The 21,693-nt window shown below is 38.7% G+C and overlaps 1 protein-coding gene across 1 annotated transcript; it reads left to right on the top strand.

Moving 5' to 3' along the window:
- The first annotated feature begins 18,697 nt into the window (after positions 1-18,697).
- On the top strand, positions 18,698-21,387 carry LOC18424242 (leucoanthocyanidin dioxygenase). Its single transcript, XM_006828832.4, has 2 exons — positions 18,698-19,304; positions 20,543-21,387. The coding sequence occupies exons 1-2, from the start codon at positions 18,811-18,813 to the stop codon at positions 21,120-21,122; spliced, it is 1,074 nt and encodes a 357-aa protein (XP_006828895.2). The 5' UTR covers positions 18,698-18,810; the 3' UTR covers positions 21,123-21,387.
- Positions 21,388-21,693: the final 306 nt, after the last annotated feature.

Here is a 21,693-nt window from a genome sequence, read left to right as displayed (position 1 = left end):
TTTTAACAAAAAATTCAAACAAATTTTTTTACCAAGATTGTTCCCTTGAAAGAAAGTGCCATATCTTCTCCAAAAAATAATAGATCAAAACAACCATATATCTTAAAATAATAGTTAGATTTAAAGGAAGACTAACCTAATAAAAAATCGCTTTTGTTTTTAAGCACAAGGTCGTTTTAAAGAGTAGTAACAACTAAAGATTTAAGCAACTAGGAAAATTCAGAGTGAGCATAGAAAATTTGAATTTGCATAAGCATTTTGTTGCTTTGTTTCACGATACAGAAGTTTAATTAGTTCGAATTTTTTTGCTTTTTTTATTTTTTTTATTTCTCTAATGTATACAATATACCAATTTGGATCGAGTACAATTTTACATTATTGGGTTTTGTGTTACTTATCTGCAATCCTTTACTAAGGGTCAGTTTTTTTTCTTCAACAATAATCCTACACCTTGGGTTACTGCTATTGTTGTTCACTATAAAGTTCTTGTGTTTAGTATTTGTAGGGTTCTCGAGACCCCCTAGCTTGCGGAACCGGGATCCCACCCCAAGTCATGTACATGATTGGTTAAATGCGAAGCAAATGAATATAATTATAAATCGGGTGCAAGTAATAAAGGAAACATAAAAATCACATTACAACAACACATGATTTATATGGTTCACCCTATAGTACTACATCCATGTCCTCGGCAAGTTGAAATCCACTATCTCAATGAATATTATAAATTTGGATTACAAGAGTGTTTACGATGAAAATCTGACCGATCTTTCGATGAATATCTCTCGAATTTTAACACCTTAAACTAATTAAAAAGATGTAAATAAAGTGGTAGAGAAAGTGGGACAAATCGAATTCAGATCTGAGGCTAGATTTGCCCAGAAACAAGCAGATCTACTCTCAGATTTGTGGTAGAGCCAATATGATCCACATCATTAAAATACGATTTTTAAGACAAGTTAACATATCAAAAATAAATAAAAGAAGCAAAACAGTAAAAAGAACAAGAAAGAGAGAGGAATAAATAATATCAAATCGGGCCGGATGGCCCGGGATTCTCGAGCCTTCAAGGGTTCGCCCGTATCAGAACCGGTCCTCTTTGTATCTCTACTTCGGATGTTGACCAGCAGATCTCTGGTGTAAAGGTTGTTGTGCTCTAATTCTAGTTTTGATCTAGGGTTTTTATGCCCTAGGTCTAGGTTTTCTTAGTCTTGGGGGTTAGGACTTCAGGAGGTTAGGGTTTCTATATTCTCTAGGGTTTTCAATCTATAGATTTTTCTAAAGCTGTTGGTCTTTCTCGGGGTCTGAAGGAGAATTTCTTTAGTTTTTTAAGGGTTTTGTGATCTCCAGAAGTTGAATATGAATTATGAGATTTTCTCTATTTTTTTTGGAATTTTTCTTAAATTTTTAGGAATTTTGTAAGGTTTTTCCTATTTTTGGTATTTTGGGTAATTTTCTTAATTTCAAGAATTTCTAAGGTGTTTTGGTCTCTTTTTCTCTCTCCTTTTGGGTTCGGGAGAGGGGATATTTATAAAATTTAATTAGTGATTTTTACTAACTTTTTTGGAGTTTTTCAGAATTTTTTGGATTTTTTTTGAAGTTTTAGCCTTATATAATTAAAAAAAACGTGTTTATTATGTCATCAAATGCATTGACTACATCATCATCCCGCGTCTGGGCCCTGTCGGGCCCGTTACAACCCTGCCCATGGCCCAACAGTTGGGTCTCACAGGGACTAAATTGTTATTTATTATATCTTTTTATCCATAGGTCCGATTCAGGTGATTCTGAGACCGTTGGAAAGCTCTTGGACTCTAATTAAAATTAAGATAGGATTTTGGTAGTTTTGGGATAATTAAATTGGGTATAATAGGATAATATAGTCCTAAGGGTTAGAAAACGATAAAATTTGTCAGATTTAAAATGGGGTGTCTACAGTTCCCCTTTTTGGCATTCTTTGTCCTTCAAGGGATATGTCAGTCGTAAAGAAGTAGACACTTCGTCATTTTCTATCCTTCGAGGGGTAGGTGAACGTCAAAGATAAAACATACATTTTAAATTTCTTCCTGAGGTTACGTGGTCAGGAGGTATACCAACTATCCCTCCAAGTCTTTGTGCTCACCGAGCTCACCCACCTAGGGCATTTTTCCTCTTAGGATTTTTGGCTTGAGATGTCGATGAGTTACACAATCTTGAAACTCGAGTTGGATTTTCTAGCCATGCCACTTAACTTCAGGGGTTTTTGTAGTTTGAATTTTTAACCCTGGCATTTTCTTGGATCCCCTTAGGGTTTCCTAAGGCTGTCTATATGAAAAGGATTTCTATAGGAAGAGACTTGTCTGGCCGAATCCAAAGTGAGAGACAAAGCAACAACGTGGCAATCGTGGTAATCATCATATACGAGTGTCCAAGCTTTTTTGCTTTTTTAAAACTTTTTTAGAATTTTTTTGAAAGTAGGGGGAGATTTGAAATAGAACTCAGAGCAAGGACAAGTTATGATTTTAATAAAAAAATTAAAGTTTTTGAAAAACACAAGACATATAGTGAAAATTTTGAAAAGAGAAAGATATTTCGAAAAACAAGGTTGGTTAGCAGTTTTAACTCCTGCAACCATAGAGCACTCTAAGCAGTTTAGCGTCATGCAGCGATGGACCATACACCCGACCATTTTACGTCAATACGGGGATAGACGAAATCCATCAAACATGGTGGTTGTGCCCTGAATACACCCGACCTTTTTATGTCATACGGGGCTAGACAGTACCGGCCTCAGCTCTTTTACGTCGCAACGAGTTTGACGTTTTTTCATTGAAACATGGTAGTTGTACCCAGGATACACCCGACCTTGTACGTCATACGGGGCTAGACGATACTTGTCTCGGCTCTTTTATGTCGCACGAGTTTGATGCTTTTCTATTGAAACAGAGTGGTTGTGCCCTGGATACACCCGATTTTTCAGATCATATGAGAATAGTTGTACCTATCTCGGCTTTTTTACGTCGCATGAGTTTGACGTCTTTCCATTAAACATTATGTTTGTGCTTTGAATATACCCGACCTTTCAACATTATGTTTGTGCTTTGAATATACCCGACCTTTCACGTCATACAGGGATAGATGGTACTTGCCTTGGATCTTTTACGTGGCATGATTTTGACGTCTTTTCATTAAAACAGGGTGGTTGTGTCCTGAATACACCCGACCTTTCACGTCATACGAAGGTAGACGATATTTGCCTCGACTCTTTTATGTCACATGAGTTTGATGTCTTTCCTATCTCGGCTTTTTAACGTCGCACGAGTTTGACGTTTTTTTTGTCTTGGCTCTTTAACGTCGCACGAGTTTGACATTTTTTCTGTTTCGGCTATTTAACATCGCACGAGTTTGACATTTTTTTTTCATGTCTCTGCTCTTTTAACGTCGCACGAGTTTGACATTTTTTTCCTGTCTTGTCTCTTTAACGTAGCACGGGTTTGACGTTGTTTTTCATGTCTTGTCTCTTTAACGTAGCATGGGTTTGAGGCTTATCTTGTCTTGGCTCTTTTACATTGCACGAGTATGATGTTTATCCTGTATCGGCTCTTTTACGTCGCACGAGTTTGACGTTTTTCTGAATTGGACTTTGGGACATCATATGCACACACAGGGATAAGCTTGTCTCATTTTGCCTCAGGGGATCTAGTCGAGAGAAAAACGTTCCCAGACTAGCTAATATCGTCATTGGCGAGGTTCATCAATCTCCGATATGTGGTAGTTGGTAGTTATACTCATACAACCATGGAGTGCCTGGCTAGTTTTAAACCTTCATAACAGGTGTAGGAAGTTGGCTTCGAGAACGAGGCCAGATCGACTAACAGTTTAACCTTTTGTTGTGATGGAGGAAGTCCTTTATAAAAGGGTTTTTTGAAATGGATGGTTTTAACAATTAGATTGAAAAAACGCTTTTAAAAGGGACATGCCTTACAGTTTTGCCACCTGTGGCCCCTTTGGTGGTTATTTTCTTTATTATATTTTACCTAAAGATGATAAAAGGATTTCCTTGTGGGATCGTGAGAACTCAAAAGTCTCGAAGTTGTCTTTTTACCTTTGGAGCTTTCATCATGTGCTTCGCGGGTCCATGAAGAGTTCTCTGAATTCTTGCTGAGCTTTCATCTTGGAGAGGTCCCGATGTTCTTCTAGGATTCGTCGAAGTCACTTCGGTTTTCCATTCATATCACGCTCCCGCATCTTTCTGAGTTGGTTATGTTGGGAACCTATAGGGTTTAGGAGGAGTCTTCGTCCTCATGGTCTTCTTGTGCCATATTGTTGGAACTTGCAAGTACTTGAGTGTTTTTGAATCAGAAGCTCTTTCTTGGAGATTTTTTTTTTTTTTTACCCGTGATACCCTTTCAGGTTTTCACCACGTCTATTTTTTTTTTATGCCTTTTCAGATTTTCACCACTCTTTTGAGCCAGTTACGGGTAGTATTTCTTGAGATACATCGCATTGATGGGGTCGTTGAGCTCGCACCCCTCCTGATTCATGATCTTGTAAGAATTGTTTGCGTGCACTTGGGTGACCACGAATGACCCCTCCCAATTAGGTTTGAACTTGCCTAAAGGGTGTGGGTTTGCAAGAGTGTGGAAGATTTTTTTGAGTACCATGTCCCTTTCCCTAAACTGTTGAGAAACAACGTTACTTTGGTATGCCCTCAAGATTCTATGCTGATAAGCAACAATATTTTGTGTTGCTCGTAGTCGTCTTTCATCCAAATTAACAAGGGCAGCAATTCGTGTTTCGATCTTTTGTTCCTCATCTGAATCTTTATGAATAAGCACTCGAAGAGACGGTATCTCAACTTCAATGGGTAACACTTCTTCTATACCATACACCAATGAGTATGGGGTCATGCCAGTAGGAGTCTTCTCAGTTGTCCGGTAGGCCCATAGCGCGTCATTTTGCTTTTCATGCCAATCTTTGCCACCTTCTATTATTCTGTCTATAATTCTGAGAAGTCCTTTGTTTGTAGCATCTGCTTGTCCATTTCCTTGAGGGTAGTAAGGTGTGGAGAATTTCTGCGTTATCCTAAACTTTTTACACACCTTAGAGACCTTTTCATTTTTGAGATTGGATCCATTGTCATTAATGATTGACTCAGGAACACCGAACCTGAATACAATATTGTTCTTTGTGAAATGGGCAACATGTTGTCCCTCAATTTTGACAAATGATGCTGCCTCTACCTATTTGGTGAAGTACTTTATAGCCGTTAATATAAAATGATGGCCATTTGAGGCTTTCAGTGAGATCATTCCAATGATATCAAGACCCCATATGACAAAGGGCCATATAGGCGGTGTTGAGTTGAGTGGTACGGACGGTGCATGGATAAGGTCTCCATAAAAATGACATTTGAGACACCTCTTTACGAACTTCCAACAATCTTCAGCCATGGTGGTCCAATAATAGCCTTGGCGCTAGATTTTCTGATCTAAGGCGACTGCGTTAGAATGACCTCCTTCATTGTGTAACTCTATCAATACTTGGTCGATTTCGGGCTGATCAAGACACCGTAGAATGAGGACATCGAAGGACTTTTTGAACATGAGATCACCTCTTACTAAGAATCCCACAGAAAACCTTTGAAGGGCTTCTTTGTCCTTTTGGGTGGGTCTTTTAGGGTATAACCCATCTTTCAGCAAGGACAGAACATAGTGGAACCATTGTTTTGCCTTAACTAGCGCATATGAAGCCACGAGAGACACCTCCCCAATCATTCTCATTTTCTTGCTCTATTTCTTCTTCAATCTTTGGTGGGGAAGAAATACGTTTGTTCTTGATATAGAATGACATCGTGGTGATTTCTGGAGGAATATCAACCATTGAAGCAAGGGTCGCAAGGGCGTAGGCGAATCGATTATTTTCCCTAGTTACATGCTGAAAGGCGATTTTCTTGAAATATGTGATCATCTTTTCCACCTTTTCTTGATAGGGCTTGAGCTTTTCTTTTTTCACCTTCCAAGTCCCTTAAACTTGGTTTATGACGAGTAAGGAGTCACCAATCACTCGTATTTTTTGAATTTCGTTCCTATAGCATTCTCTAGCTCGGCTATCAAAGCGTCTTATTCAGCAACGTTATTGGTACGCGAAAATTCAATCTAATGGTTGTTGACATTAAAATTTCTCGTGTGAGCATAACATGACTCCTATACTTGACCCGTATTCATTCATTGCACCATCAAAGTATAGCTCCCAAATTGATTCCTCAATTGTGAAGAGGTTCTCATCAGGGAGATCCGTGTTGACATGAGTATTATCTGGCAGTGCTTGTTCAGCTAAGTGGTCAGCAATGGCTTGTCTTTTGATCGATTTTTAAGTAACATATTCGATCTCGAACTCGCTCAATAACATTCTTCACTCGCCAAACGTCCGTTCAAGACTGACCTCTCCAATAGGTACTTGAGTGGGATATGAGCTTGACTGAATGAGATAAGAAATAGGGTCTTTACTTATGCATGGCCCACACAAGCGTCAAGCAATACTTCTCCACATCCGTGTATCTTGCCTCATTGTCCACCATAGTCTTGCTGATGTAGTATATCTTTTGTTCTTTACTATTGTTAGTGTATTATCCTAACATTGCCCCCATGGTCTTGTTTCTCACTGACATGTATATGAACAATGGTTTATTTGAACTTGGAGGGTTACTGATGGGAGGTTTGGTGAGGTACTCATTGATTTGATCAAATGCTTCTTGGCACTCATTATCCCATATGAATGGGGTATCTTTCTTGAGTAGTCTATTAAATGGCATGCACTTGTTTGTTAGTTGTGAGATGAAATGCCTTATGACTTGTATGCGACCTTGCAGCCCACAAATTTTTCTGATGTTCCGGGGAGAGGGCATTTCAGTGATGGCTTGTATTTTGGACGGGTCCACCTCAGTGCCTCTTTGGCTTACTATAAAGTGTAGTAATTTGCCGGATTCAACCCCAAAGGCACATTTTTGCGGATTGAGTTTGAGTTGATGTTTCTGGAGCCTTTCAAAAATGATTCTCAGGTTGGTGAAATGATTAGGCCTGGGCTTCAACTTGACCAGAATGTCGTCGACATAGTCTTCCATGATGGTGTGCATTAAGTCATGGAAGATGCTAGTTATTGCCCACTGATAAGTTGCCTCTGCATTTTTGAGGCCGAAGGGCATGACTTTGTAGCAATAAGTTCCCCATTGCGTTATGAACGAAGTCTTGGTCTGGTCTTCTTCTGCCATGAAGATATGGTTGCAACCTGAGAAGACGTCCATGAATGAACACATCTCGTGCCCTGCAGTGTTGTCGACCATGACATCTATGTTTGGTAATGAAAAATTGTCCTTTGAGCATGCCTTGTTGAGGTTTCTGTAGTCAACACACACTCGGATCCTCCCGTCTTTCTTGGGTATGACTACTATGTTGGCCAACCATTCTGAGTAATCGATGGTGGGTAATGAACTTCGCTTTGAGCAGCTTGTTGATTTCTTTTTTAATTTTGAGCTCAAGGTGGGGCTTCTGACGTCGGAGTTTTTGCATTATAGGCTTGCCCCTTCGTTGAATATGAGGTGATGTTGCACCAATGTGGGATCTAGACCTGGCATATCATCGTATGACTAGGTGAAGACATCGCGATATTCCTTGAGAAAGGAAATCATATTTTCTCGCTCCTCAGGAGATATGAATGTTTTTTATCTTGGTTAACCATGGGTCCTTCTCAGTTCCTAGGTTTATGTCGATCGTCTCTTCCATGATAGCCTTTGGGTCACCATCGAACCTATTCTTGAATTGCACAACATGGGAAGTGTTCTTTAGATTGAGGGATTTCTTCAGACTCTTGGCTCTCTTGATCTTCGTCTTGGTCATCCAATTCATCATCTTGGGTATTGTGCACTGTTATCGCTATCTTGAGTGTTCACCGTTTTTTAAAATTCTTTTTCATTATTATCAGTTTTATCATGTTTTGATTTTTCAACGGTTTTTGAAATAACATAAGAGATGTCCTTTATGGGACTCACGAGAGAAATGTTGAGGACTGGACGCACAAGGTGGTTAGATGGCCACCCTGCGCTTATCCATTTTTTGACACTAAGACTTGAAGGTGCCGTTGGTACGCTTCAAGCGATTCTTGCGATAAGGGAGTGATCGACCAATTCCGTTCTTGGGTTTGAATCGGTGGATGAGCACACTTGGCTGTGTTAGAGCCAATTGTGCATACCTTCAAATCCAAGTCAGCAAAAAGGTCTTCAATTCCCAGTTCTTGTGTGTGCTGAGATGTGGAAGAATAGTTATTCCCCATTGGGGATTCAAGGATCACCTTAGGCCATTTTGAAGGACGGGCATCGAGAGGATCGAGGCCTTGAATGCCTCCAGATACAAAGCCCGGATAGCTTGAAGGCTTCATCCAGCTTTGCAATAAGGTGAGAGAACACCCGAGATCTCTTCGATCTCCGTTTTCAGTTTTGGCTTCGAATGATTAAATAATTGTCTCCGTTACGCCTTGCCTTTGACTACCCAAGCCTTGGCCTGGTTGGAAGCCTTGGGAGAAGAGCATGTCTTTTGGTTCCGTCATATACAATGATAGTTAGTTGATATGGCTCGAAGTCATATGGGTTTTTGCATATCTACTTCACTGTTTTCATTGGGCGTATGTTTAAGGATGCCTTATTATCAACAAGCACTTTTCGTATCTCATATCCTTGTATGAAGACGATGATGTGCAGAGGTTGGACGTGAAATCAGTTGAAGCTGGCTGGGATGCCATCATCTGTGAACATGATTGGTGTTGGTGCCATCAGCTGGTTGATCACTCCGCATAACTCATATGACTATGTGTTGCTCGGGATGTGTGGCAATGACCTTCTCGATCTGGGCTCTATGTGCTGGTGAATTGGCGAGTAGATCCAAGATGGAGATTTGAGCTCGGATCTTCCCGAGATAAGCTCGTAGATCGTAGGTGCTTGCAGATCCTTGAATTTCCTTGTTTGGCTCGTGATCTACGACCCTCGCTGGTTGTTTGGTTTTTGAGGTATTTCCCATTCTTTCATCAAGAGTATCAGCCATCAATTGAAAGAATTTGAACACTTGGCCTTTTCGAGTTAAGGAGTCGACCTCGCAGGCCTAAAGCTCGATAGGGTTAGCTCTAGCAAGTTTAATGTGAGACTTTGGGGTGTTGGCCCCTTGTTTGGAAGATTATGCATTTTCATTGGTCCTGACCATATTAATCTCTAGTGTGTCATCTTCATCATATTGGTTCCATTTGGGAAGGTTATCGAGGTTTGGAGATGAAGGCTTTCTCTTTGGAGGCTCAAAAGATCTTCCTCGGGATCTTGAAAGTGATGATCACAAGCCAATATGAACTGATTGGGATCCTCTTATTCGTCTCCACACTCAATCATGTGAATGGCAACATTATCTTTCGAGTTGTTTTGAGCTCTCGACTTTTCGGTGTTGCGACCATATTTTTAGGGAAAGGATTTGTGAAGATACCCATCTTTTGATTAGGCTCTGCGACAGGTTGATTTCTAGGTGCGACAGTGATGTCCCCCCTATTGATTAACTATTGAATCACCCGTTTCAAATATATGCAGTTTTCAGTATCATGAGCATGGTTTTGATGGCATTTGCACCACCTGCTCTTATCTATGACTTGAAATGGTGTTTCAGATGGTGGCGAGAGATAAATCATATTCTTAGCCAAGAGTAATTCCAACACATTTTCTAATGGGTCTTTGAGAGGGGGTGAAATTATCCTCTCACCTTTGGTCATTATTTTGAGCGTTGGCTTTAGGCTGACCCCTTCGACTTTGATTCTGATTGTTGCATTGAGCAGTTAACCTTGGGCCGATCCATTAACGACGATCTCATTAACCTGACCGGAAGCATTCCCCTTGTTTTTGTTCTTATTTTGGGGAGCTGTTATAGGCTTGTTGTCGGGCTTGGTGCTGAGGGGTGTCCCTCTGGCTCTTTCATGTCGCGTCACCCTCTCTATCATGGAGTCGAAAGAGTGGGAGATAAGACATTGGCTGAAGAAAGTCTTGTACTCAGGAGCAGCATACTCTAAGACTATGGAGATCTTGGCTGGGTCTGTAAATGGACATTCTATGACCTGCATTGCTGCCTTGCGGAATCGACCGATGAAATCCTCGAAGGATTCTCATGGGTTTTGTTTTGTTGCATTGAGTTCGCCCAAGAAAAGAGGTCTTGGTGTCGACCTGCAGTAGTGAGAGATGAATAGGTTGAGCATTTTGTCTAGAGTGATGTGTGGTCGAGCAGACATTGTTCTCCGATGCCAGTTCAAGGCCTCACTGGTTAATGTTTGTGAAAAGAAGACGTTCAGTTGGTTAGGCCTATCTCGCAAAGCTCGAACGGAGAGGAGGTACACGTTGACATGAGTATCTGGATCGCTCTTCCCATTGAATTTATTTCTAAATTCTGGGACGACAAATCCTAGGGGAAGGTCTTCCATGCCTCTAAGGGTCTCATGAACATAGGCCTTTGGGGGTAGAATTTCATGCATGCCCATTCTTACAAGCATATCCTGCATTGCTTTTAAGGTGTCTTCTTATTGAGTATTTGGCATAGCAGTAGGCCCACTGGTTGGTGGGTTCCCTAGCGTAAACTGATAAGTTGAAACTTGGGGTATATGTTGGCCTCCATGGGCTTGGGATTGATGAGCCACAGTCATTGGGGCGGTTTGATACATTGGTGCCTAAGGGGCATATTGACTCATAGGTGTCACCACCGGTTGTGAAAATTACACAGTTTGTTGGACCGGACGAACCAGAGGGACAGATTGAAGAATCGGCTGACTCGATTGTGCTAAAGGTTGACCTATACCACTAACTTGGTTTGGGATCGACCCGTAACCTGGGGCATGAACAGTGTAACCTAGGTCAACTAGACTTTTGAGGGCAGCTTGGATGCCTATCTCGCCTAAGGGTCGGTTTGAGTCGACACCTCTACTTCGTACAGTGTTCAAGACATCATGAGCTGTACTATGGTGACTCATGGTTGGGTTAGATCCCCTAGACCTAGGTGGGTCTTGGTTTTGAGATTGCTGCACTTCAGAGTTATCTTGGTTCGACTTATGGTAATTGACTTTAGATGTTGCATGAATTTCTTCCCTCACTCGACTTCTACTTTGGTTGCCTAAAATCCCCTATAGGACGACACCTGGTCGGACTCCCTGACTATTCAAGGTTTTTCGGGAGGAGCCTGCTTTTTGGGCTACACAGATCTCAGGATTAGGAGTGGATGCTTGGGACTCTACCTTTAATTGAAGACTTGAGCATTGGATAATGGATTGTCCTGAGGTCTGTCGATAACTCCAAGGGATTGCAGCATACTGGTCCATAGGTTTGGGCAAGTTAGGCTTAGAGTTGGTCGTGGAGCAGTCATCATGGTCTCCTTGAGTGACTAACATGGTAATTGCTTTTGGTTGGGTTCTAAAATCTAGAATTAGGTAAGATCTAAACTCGATGACTTAGAGCAAACCTAGCCTAACACTAGGGGCAAAAACCTTAGCTAAGACCTAGGCTAAGACTAGACTGGAACTTAGACTTACTAGACTCAATGGATTTTGGTTAAGACCCTGAACTAGGGTAAGCCTAGTCTAGCTCTAGAGGGAACTCTTAAGCTTAGACCAATGCTAAAACCTAGACTAAGATCTAGACTAGATGGTGCACGAGTCTCGGCTTGGACCAAGAGTGGGTCTAGATTTGGAGGGGTAAGCAACCCTAATGTATTTTATTTTTTTATTTTTTTAATTTTGATGAAACACAGTTAAATAAGCATAGTGAGAGCAGAGAAAATATGATTTTAGTCAAACTTAACAAACTAAAATAAAATCAAAAGGGCAGAAACATAACAGATCTATCTGAAGCAAAATAATTTTTTTGTTATATTTTTTAAATTTTTATTTTAGGTAAAAAATTGGTCAATAGGGAACCAAAAGTCACTAGAATGGTCTTGTGGGGCCCTAGAATTTTTCTGGAACACTTGCAGTTGGGCGACACCGGTGGTGTCGCCCATGCGGCACTACTGGCCCTTGCAAGGTGGGCGAAATGGCTGGTGTCATCCAAATATATATATATATATATCTTGTTAATCTTGATGAAATAAGACTACTTTAAACTTTGAAGAAGCAGGAAATAAAAATATTTATGATGAAATAAATTAAAATAAGGTAAAAAAGAAAAGCTTAGATTGAACTGAAAAATATTGTTTTTGTATTTTTAAAAACTTTATTTTGATATGAATTTTTTTGTGTAGTTACAAAGGAATCCCTAGAACAGATCCACAAAGTTCTAGAGGTTTTTGAGACCTTTGAATTTGGGGGACATTGGGAGTGTTGCCCAAGAAAAGCAGCGTTTCGGAGCACCGAAACCTTGGATTCTGGTCACAGCTAACTTTTGGGACCTTTTGTGATTGAAAACAGTGAAAAAAAGTGAATAAAAATCGTATTTAGAAGCTTGGATCAAGTCGAAATAGCTCCACGGTGGGCGCCAAACTATTTACGATGAAATCTGACAGATCTTCCGATGAAGATCTCTCGAATTTAATACCTTAAACTAATTAAAAAGATGTAGAGAAAGTGAGACAGATCGAATTCAGATATGAGGCCAGATCTGCTCGGAAACGAGCAGATCTACTCTCAGATCTATAGTAGAGTCAGCATGTTCTAGAGCATTAAAATACGATTTTTAAGACAAGTTAATAGATCAAAAATAAATAAAAGAAGCAAAACAATAAAAAAAAGAAGAAATAGAGAGGAAGAAATAATACCAAACAGGGCTGGATGGCCAGAGATTCCCGAGACTTTGAGGGTTCGCCCGTATCAGAACCGGTCCTCTTTGTATCTATGATTCGGATGTTGACCAACAGATCTCTGGTGTAAAAAATTAGATCTAGGGTTGTTGTGCTCTAATTCTAGTTTTGATTTAGAGTTTTTGTACCCTAGGTCTAGGTTTTCTCAGTCTTGAGGGTTAGGACTTCAGGAGGCTAGTGTTTCTATCTTCTCTAGGGTTTTCAATCAAGAGATTTTTCTAAAGCTATCGGTGTTTCTCGGGGTCTGGAGGAGAATTTCCTTAATTTTTTTCTAAGGGTTTTGTGATTTCCAGACGTAGAATATGAATTCTGAGATTTTTTTTAATTTTTTTGGGATTTTTCCTATTTTTTAAAGAATTTTTTAAGGTTTTTTCTATTTTTGGTATTTTTGGATAATTTTCTTAATTTCAAGAATTTATAAGGTTTTTTGGTCTCTTTTTCTCTCTCCTTTTGGGTTAGGGAGAGGGGGTATTTATAAGATTCAATTGGTGATTTTTCCTAAATTTTTTGGAATTTTTTGAAATTTATTTTGATTTATCTTGAAGTTTTAGCCTTATCTAATTAAAGAAAACTTATTTACTGCATCATCAGATTCGTTGATTGCATCAGTAGCCCTCGTATGGGCTTATCGGGCCTATTACAGTCCGGCCTGCAGCGCGACAATTGGGTCTCACAGGGATTAAATTGTTATTTATTATATCTTTTTATCCGTAGGTTTGATTCAGGCAATTATTGGACCGTTGGAAAACTCTAGGGCTCTACTAGAAATTATGATAGGATTTAGGTAGTTTTGAGATAATTAAATTGGGTCTAACAGGATAATGTGGTCTAAGGGTTCAAAAACTATAGAATTTGCCAGATTTAAAATAGAGTGTCTACAAAGAGATATTGCCTTCTAAAGTCATCAACAATCTTCCCTTCTAAACTTGCCCTCCCGACCAAACAACGCTGCCGATGAACATCTTGCCCACCACTACTGCTATAGAAAGGCTAACCTTGAGAGTAACCAAGATATTTTTTCTTTCTAGAATCCCATAGTGCTACATCTACGGCCTCGGTAAGTAGAAATCTATTATCTCAATGAAGACTACGAATTTGAGTTACAAGAGATATTACTTCTCTAAACATCAGCAAAAATTCATCACCGATCTTCCATTCTAAACATACCCTCCTGACCAAACAATATTGTCGATGAACATCTTGCCCACCGCTATACCGCTATCGGAAAGGTAACCTTGAGAGTAACCGAGAAATTTTCTCTTTCTAGCAGTGGAAGCCTTACCAACTTAAAACTCATGTGAATGCCATCTATCTCTTGGAGGACATATCTCTCACCACCTTTTTCTCGGAGGCCATGTTTCTCTTAGAGACCAATCTCCATTTTTGGAGATCCATTCCCATAACTCCCATGGGAGTAACTCTCAAAAGGATAGGTATTATGTCTTCATAGACTCTCTTATGTAGATATCATTTTTTTGTTTCCCAAGAAAGTCCATTTTCTTTTTACCGTAATATCTTTAATCTTAAGAAAAAAATATGGGTATAGTAATTTGACTATCATCAAAGCCAACAATCTCTACCTTCATAGCAAAATCACCATAATTACCTTGGCGAGGATTCCTTGATTTCTCCTTACTTGCCTCTATTGTGGAATTTTCACAAACACTTTGCCTTCATATTTCTCTACCTCAAACCGTGTATCCATCAAACTCCATCATATATTATTTTATTAAGGCAAGCCTTAGCCCCGTATACACCTTGTGCTTTGATACTAATTGCAGGGTTCTCGAGAACTCCTAGCTTGTGGAACCGGGATCCCATCCAAGATCATGTACATGATTGGTTAAATGTGAAGTAAATGAATATAACTATAAATCAAGTGCCAAAAATAAATCAAACATAAAAATCACACCACAATAACACACAATTTATGTGGTTCACCCCATAGGGCTACATCCACAATCTCGATAAGTAGAAATCTACTATCTCAATGAAGGTTACAATCTTAGGTTATAAGAGATATTACCTCTCTAAACATCGACAAAAAACCATTACCAATCTTCCCTTCTAAACATGCCCTCCTGACCAAACAACAACGATGATGAACATCTTGGTCACCGCTATATCGCTATCAGAAAGATAACATTGAGAGCAATTGAGAGATTTTTTTCTCTAGAAGTGGAATCCGTACAAATCCAAAACTCATGGGAATACCGCCTTTCTCTCAAAAGCCATGTCTGTCACCACTTTTCTTTCGGAGGCCATGTCTCTCTTTTTTGGGAGATTATTCTCTCTCTAGAAATGACAAAATGAAGGTTGGAAGTGATGTGTATATGGGATCCCAAGCTTTCCAAGGGTAATAGTTGATATTTTCATCAAAATTGACCCCAATAAATTGCATTTTTAGAAAGTGATGGGACAAAAAAGTTGATTTTTCACTTGTGTAGATCTTAAAATTTGATTATCCTCCCATCTTTTATTCCATTTCTACAAAAGGCCCAAACCTAGGTCATTTGAAAGATTGGAGGTTTGAGAATCGAAACTTGAGAGAGATGCTTAGATACTGGTCAATGTTCGGAAAATTGTATCGGAACGGTTAACCAGACATGGGTCTGGAGGCGGTTTAACCGGCCTAATTGGTAAACCGGCCGATTCAACCGTGCTAACTTGATAAGTCCCAGACGGTCAAAAAAGTGTTGAAAAATAAAATAAATCTACTAAAATACAAAAAACATATAAAGAATGATTAAAACAAAACATATTCAAATGAAGTTGAAAATTAATGAAAAAAAGGGATTTTAACTCATTTTATATTTTCCAAGGGCTATTTTTAAAATTTTCTAAAAAAGATGGAAAAATATAAAAGTGAGTATTAATGACTAAAACAATTTTTAATCTTCACCATAATGTAAAGAATATTTAAAAATGCATTACAAATCAAATTCCTTACTTTTGAGAATTTATATATATTTTTTAAATTTTTTTTAAAAATACTGATTGATCACCCTAAGCGCCCAAAATCGAAACCGGCCAGATCTAACCGGATAGTTAGCGGTTAGATCGGGTAATTTTGTGAACAATGATGTTGATAGAAAGCAAGCTAGAGAGAACTTTCCTTTTAGAGGGAGAAAACTTTTGCCTCTAGGCCTCCCATTCCAAAGCATACAAAAGTCGGGAAAGCTTTCTATGTTCCCCCTACAATATAGAAGTTCTATCATTCACTTTATCCAACCGTTCATTTTTATTTTTGAATGGAGGGCTAAGATTGCTCCAATCACAATGTCATATGTCTATACTGTTTTATTTTTAATTTTTTTTCTATAGACTTTTTTGATACCAAATTTAGATGTTCATTTCTCGATTAAACTCGCACAAATGAAAAATATAAAAAAAAATATTTTCAATAAAATAAAATGATCAAAATACCCCTAAAAGATTTAAGGGGTATTTTGATTATTATTTTTTATCGAAAATTATTGTTCATATTTTTTATAGGTGCGCCCCAATGAGAAGATGACACATACCAAATTTCATATTCAGAAAATTTGTATTAAAAAAACTAAAAATAAAATACTTTGAGACGTCGGATCTAAGATCAAACAGTGAGTGGCTCTCTTGATAAAAAATGTACGGCTGGATGGTAGGGGGAGGATAGAACTTCTATGTTGAAGGGGGAACATAGAAAGCTTTCCCTAAAAAGTCAAAAGTAAAAGAAAGTATTGATAGTTTTTAAATTTGAAACACATATTCAACCATTACCATGCTCCTAACTCCAAAGGTATTAAAAATTTAAATTTAAAAGTGATAGTATTAAAACAATATTTCAACCATTTTTTTATTATTGAGTATAGTAATAAATTTATATATAATTAAACAAAATTTTTTAGATCAAAATTACATATTATGATAAAATTTGAAGGTGCGCCTTAATTGGATTGTTTAAGGTTGCAACCTTATAGAAACCACACCCTTTGAAAAAAAAATACTCTACTATCAATACATTTTTTATAGAAAAAAACTCCTTTTTTTTTCTTCTTGAGGACATAGACTTAAAAAAAATAAAAAGAAATAAATAAAAAAAAAAAAAATAAAAAAAAAAAAAAATAAAAAAAAAAAAAAAAAAAAAAAAAAAAAAATATATATATATATATATATATATATATATATATATATATATATATATATATATATATATATATATATATATATATATATATATATATATATATATATATATATATATATGAAGAGAGAGATCATACTCTTTAAAAAAACAAAAAACAAAAAACAAAAAACAAAAAACAAAAAACAAAACAAAAAAAAGTTTGGGCCAGCGTGGGCCTGGCCTGGTGGCAGCCCTAAAGGGCCTGTTAACTTAAGAATATTGTATACGGTCAAATAGCAAGGAGGAGCCTAAACACAATAGAATCCTTAAGCATGTCCCCACGCCATGGGACCTGTAAGGGACTGTTAACCTAGGAATGTAGAATTCTTAGACGACCTTTTCTTTGAGGACACTAGCCAGTTTGTTTTGTCTACTTGACATGGCCATAATGGAGCCAATAGAGAAAGGTAATAAATTGAATTCGTATCGGACCGGGGAACGAAGTATGTTGGTACAGGAGAAGGGCCGGTTGGCTCAGTAAAGATAATTCTTAGTTTCATTGGGTGAATGGTACTTCGGCTCGGTTGAGTAAACTCTCCCGAGAATTCCCTCAACTTAGAGAATTCCCTGAACTTAGAGGAACATGTATTTGGTATATGTACGACTCATTTAAATCATAAACTAGAACAAACTAGATGATTTTCCAATACCAAAATATAGAATGGAAGAATTCCATTTACTACTGAAAAAGATCCATCATATACCTTTATGTTTCATGAAATTTTATGGTTTTTATTAGTGCAAATCTTTATCACCTCAATGTGAGCTGAACAACAATTCTTCATCGCCAAAGAGGTGTCCATTAAATAGGGGATATGGTATTAAAAGCATAAAGAATACACTCTTAATGGTTGTAAAAGCAAACCGGGTAAACTACCTAGCCAACCTCGAAAGTCCCAGGCAGGCCTGACAACTGTTCAAGCCCAATACACCTATCCTGAACCCGACCCTTAACCCGGAGGCTTGGAGACCGTTCTGGCTTAGGTGGAAGTTCTAGTCTCTCTAGAGAGAGCAATAAAACTTGGGTCTAGAGAGATAAAGGGATTGAGCAATAGCACGGATGTAGAGAGAGAAAGAGAGAGGGAAGTATCTCATCTAGAATGCAATCAAATGTGGGTGGCACGCCGGTGGTCTATAAGCACCCGGTTTTCGTCCCAAAAACAAGGTAGATAGGACCCCTCCCTCCTACTCACGAGCTAACGGCCAGTCCAACTCTCAAAATAAAGCAAAAAGTACGGATTTTTTTTGGATCTCTCAGGCAAAACACATGCGAGGGATTTTTTTGGTCACAAATTTTGAGATGTAATCTTTACCATCCATAGAATAAGGAGAAAAAAAAAATAATATTCTAAAACGAACTTATGTAATGGAAAAAGAAAAAAAAAAATATCCTTCAAGATTGAACAGTGTCCATCCAATTTTCATGTATACAAAACTCAAAATTCGAAATTTTTTATTTTAAAAATAATCATCTAGTATTTTTTATATGGTTCTGAAAATATTTTAGATTTAAAGAATTTATTTATATAAGTGTTTTGAGCGAGGTAGTAGAGTAACAGTATGCTCCCGTGAACGTAAGAAACAAGAAAAAAAAAAAAAAAAATGAGAGAAGAGGTAGCTGAAGACTGTATCACGTGAGTAGGAAGAACAACTACCCCACTCTATATAACCACTTCCCGTGCATGTGTTGTATCCCAAATGAAGAAATCACGAGATTGTGTAGCACTTAGAGAGACAGAGAGTTTGTAATCTAGAGTACATTAAGAGGCAGACCCTGCAATCTAGAGAGAGAGAGAGAGAGAGAGAGAGATGGCAGCATCGAGAGTCGAAAGCCTGGCGAGCAGCGGCCTCCTGGCGATCCCGATGGAGTATGTGAGGCCGGCGGAGGAGAGAGAGAGCATGTGTGATGTGTTCAAGTTGGAAAAAGCGGTGGAAGGTCCTCAAATCCCTGTAATTGACATGAAGGGTTTGTGGTGTGGAAACAATGAAGAGAGAGAAAAGGTTGAGAGAGAAATAAGTGAGGCTGCAAGAGAGTGGGGAGTGATGCAAGTGCTCAACCATGGCATCCCTGAGGAGTTCATAGAGAAGCTCAAGGCAGCTGGTAAGACCTTCTTTGACCTCCCCATTGAAGAAAAGGAATTGTATGCCAATGATCAAGCCTCTGGTAAAATTGATGGCTATGGGAGCAAACTAGCCAACAATAAGAGTGGGCAGCTTGAGTGGGAGGACTATTTTTTCCACTTGCTTTATCCTGAGAGCAAGAGAAACATGTCTATTTGGCCCAAGAACCCAACCGACTATGTGTAAGCTTCTCTTCACTCATTTTTTCATTGCTATTTCTATGTTTTTCATTTTTTTTAAGGTATATTTGGTACATGTGAAAGTATTTTCATACGAAAAAACTCCATTTTATGATTTGGTGTAGGAGTTTTTTCATGTTAAATGCTGTCAATTGGTCTGAAAAATACATTCGACCAATTTGTGCAAAAAAAAAAAAAAAAAAAACCTCCCAAACCTAATCACATGGAGTTCTTTTAACATGAAAGTACTCTCACCGGAGTATTTCAATGCCTATCAAATCGTACCTTTAAAGTTAGTAAGTTTGGTTATACATAACATATCGACTTTAATGCTTGAGCGTGTTCCTTGACCATAAGATTGGTTCGTTCTTTTATTCCTTTTGCTTCTTTCTTTTTGTTTTGCATAGCGGTGAAGTTGCGTTAGATAAATGAGCGTTTGATCTCATGAAAATATTGTGAGGTTTCTTTTATGTTATTAAATTTTTTCTAATATATTTTTTGTTTCAAAAAAGAGTTCTTTAAATATGAATGTAAGTATTTTGAAAAGGATGGGGTTTCTACGACTCAAATGTACGCTTGCAGTTCCCTCTAAAATTAACTTTAAAGATATATTCATCATCAAAGCCAAATTGATAAAAAATATGGATTCTTTTTTTTACTCTAAAATGTGTTCTTTTGGCAATGTTTTTTTGACCATTCCTATATAATTTGACCCGTGTTTTCACAACCGTCCAAATGGACGATTGAAGAGTCAGGAGGCTCTTGCACCTCACTCATAAAACACTTTCTCTTTTGAAAAGGACGAAGTTTCTATAAGGCTTAGGCTTAATGAAAATAAAATAAAGCCTCAGCTCAAATCCTCCCAAAAGCACTTTCGACAACCAAAATATCTATGATGGCTTTAAAGTCAATTTTCAACAATGATAATAAAATTTAAAACTTAAAAAATGGTACAGATCTTACGGATCTATGGATACTTATTTTTAAAGTTAAATGAACGATTTAAATAATTTGTTACAATATACACTTGAAATACTAATTTTTTTCACAACCATAACTTTCAAGCCAAAATGAATGTAAAGGAATTGCAATAGCTTTACTTATTTTGATAGGGCTCGAGCCCTGTCAAACCATTTTCCTTTCCTCTTGAAATGTGGTCTCTCTAGAGAGAAAAAGAGAGTTTTCTATTCTCCTACTCTTTCATTAGCAAAAATGACTAAAATCATCTCTCACACACACAGGGAGGTGACCGACGCCTATGGCAAGGAGCTGCGCAAGGTGGTGACCACCATCCTCGCCATCCTATCGGTCGGCCTCGGCGTGGAGCCAGACCGCCTCGACCGCGAGCTCGGTGGTCTCGACGACCTCCTCATGCAGCTGAAAATCAACTACTACCCAAAATGCCCACAACCCGACCTGGCCCTGGGCGTAGAGGCCCACACTGACATAAGCGCCCTAACTCTCCTCCTCCACAACATGGTCCCCGGACTCCAGCTGTGGTACAAGGGCAAATGGGTGACTGCAAAATGCATCCCTGGCGCTCTCATTGTTCACATTGGGGATTCATTGGAGATATTGAGCAATGGGAGGTATCAGAGTGGGCTTCACAGGGGCCTGGTGAACAAGGAGAAGGTCAGGATTTCCTGGGCGGTGTTTTGCGAGCCCCCGAAGGAGCAGCTGCTGCAGCCGCTCAAAGAGTTGGTGAGCGAGACCGAGCCCGCCAAGTTCCCGCCGCGCACCTTTGCCCAGCACATTCAGTATAAGCTCTTCAGGAAGACGCAGGAGAAGGCCGCCGCCGCTGAGGCCAATGGCAAAAATTGAGAAGAGAGATGATGTACCTCTTTCTCTCTCCACACTCTTTCTCCACCCCCCACATGATCTAAACCAACAACTGCAGCAAGTCCGTCCCTCCCCTCCCATCTCTCTCTTGGGCATCTCCTCTAGGAGTCTTATTTGTGTTGTTTGTTTATGATTAACAAGCATGTCGTTTGTTTTAAATATGGTGTCTTATCTGCCTGTTGGCCCTTGAGTTGGAAAGTCTCATTCTGTCCATCCTCTTTTTAATAATAAAATATAGAATTGCATATTTTTAGATCATTAGACCTTATTACATCGAGGTCTAAATGACTTTGCCCTCGAACCTAGCCCTGGGCAGGGCTGAGTCCAAGTAACTCGGGACAAGTTGGGTAGGTCCTGATCAGGTCAAGAAGAGTTAAAAAAATAAAAAGTTCAAAAAATCCCGAAACATATGATAAATAAGTTTGAACCTCAATTTTCATAGATATGTCCATCTACACTACTTTTTACTGGATTTTAAGTGCACCTTACTTCTATATTCTAAGGTACCTTATATAACCTTTTTCCTTGCTTGAAAGGGGGCTCTTTCCTTGCC

This window comes from Amborella trichopoda, chromosome 9 (assembly GCF_054954075.1).
Source record: "Amborella trichopoda isolate Santa Cruz 75 chromosome 9, AtrichopodaSantaCruz75HAP2 v2.0, whole genome shotgun sequence".
Taxonomy (NCBI): Eukaryota; Viridiplantae; Streptophyta; class Magnoliopsida; order Amborellales; family Amborellaceae; genus Amborella; species Amborella trichopoda.
The sequence above is the reverse complement of the archived record's forward strand: the minus strand, read 5'-3'. Positions and strand labels throughout refer to the sequence as shown.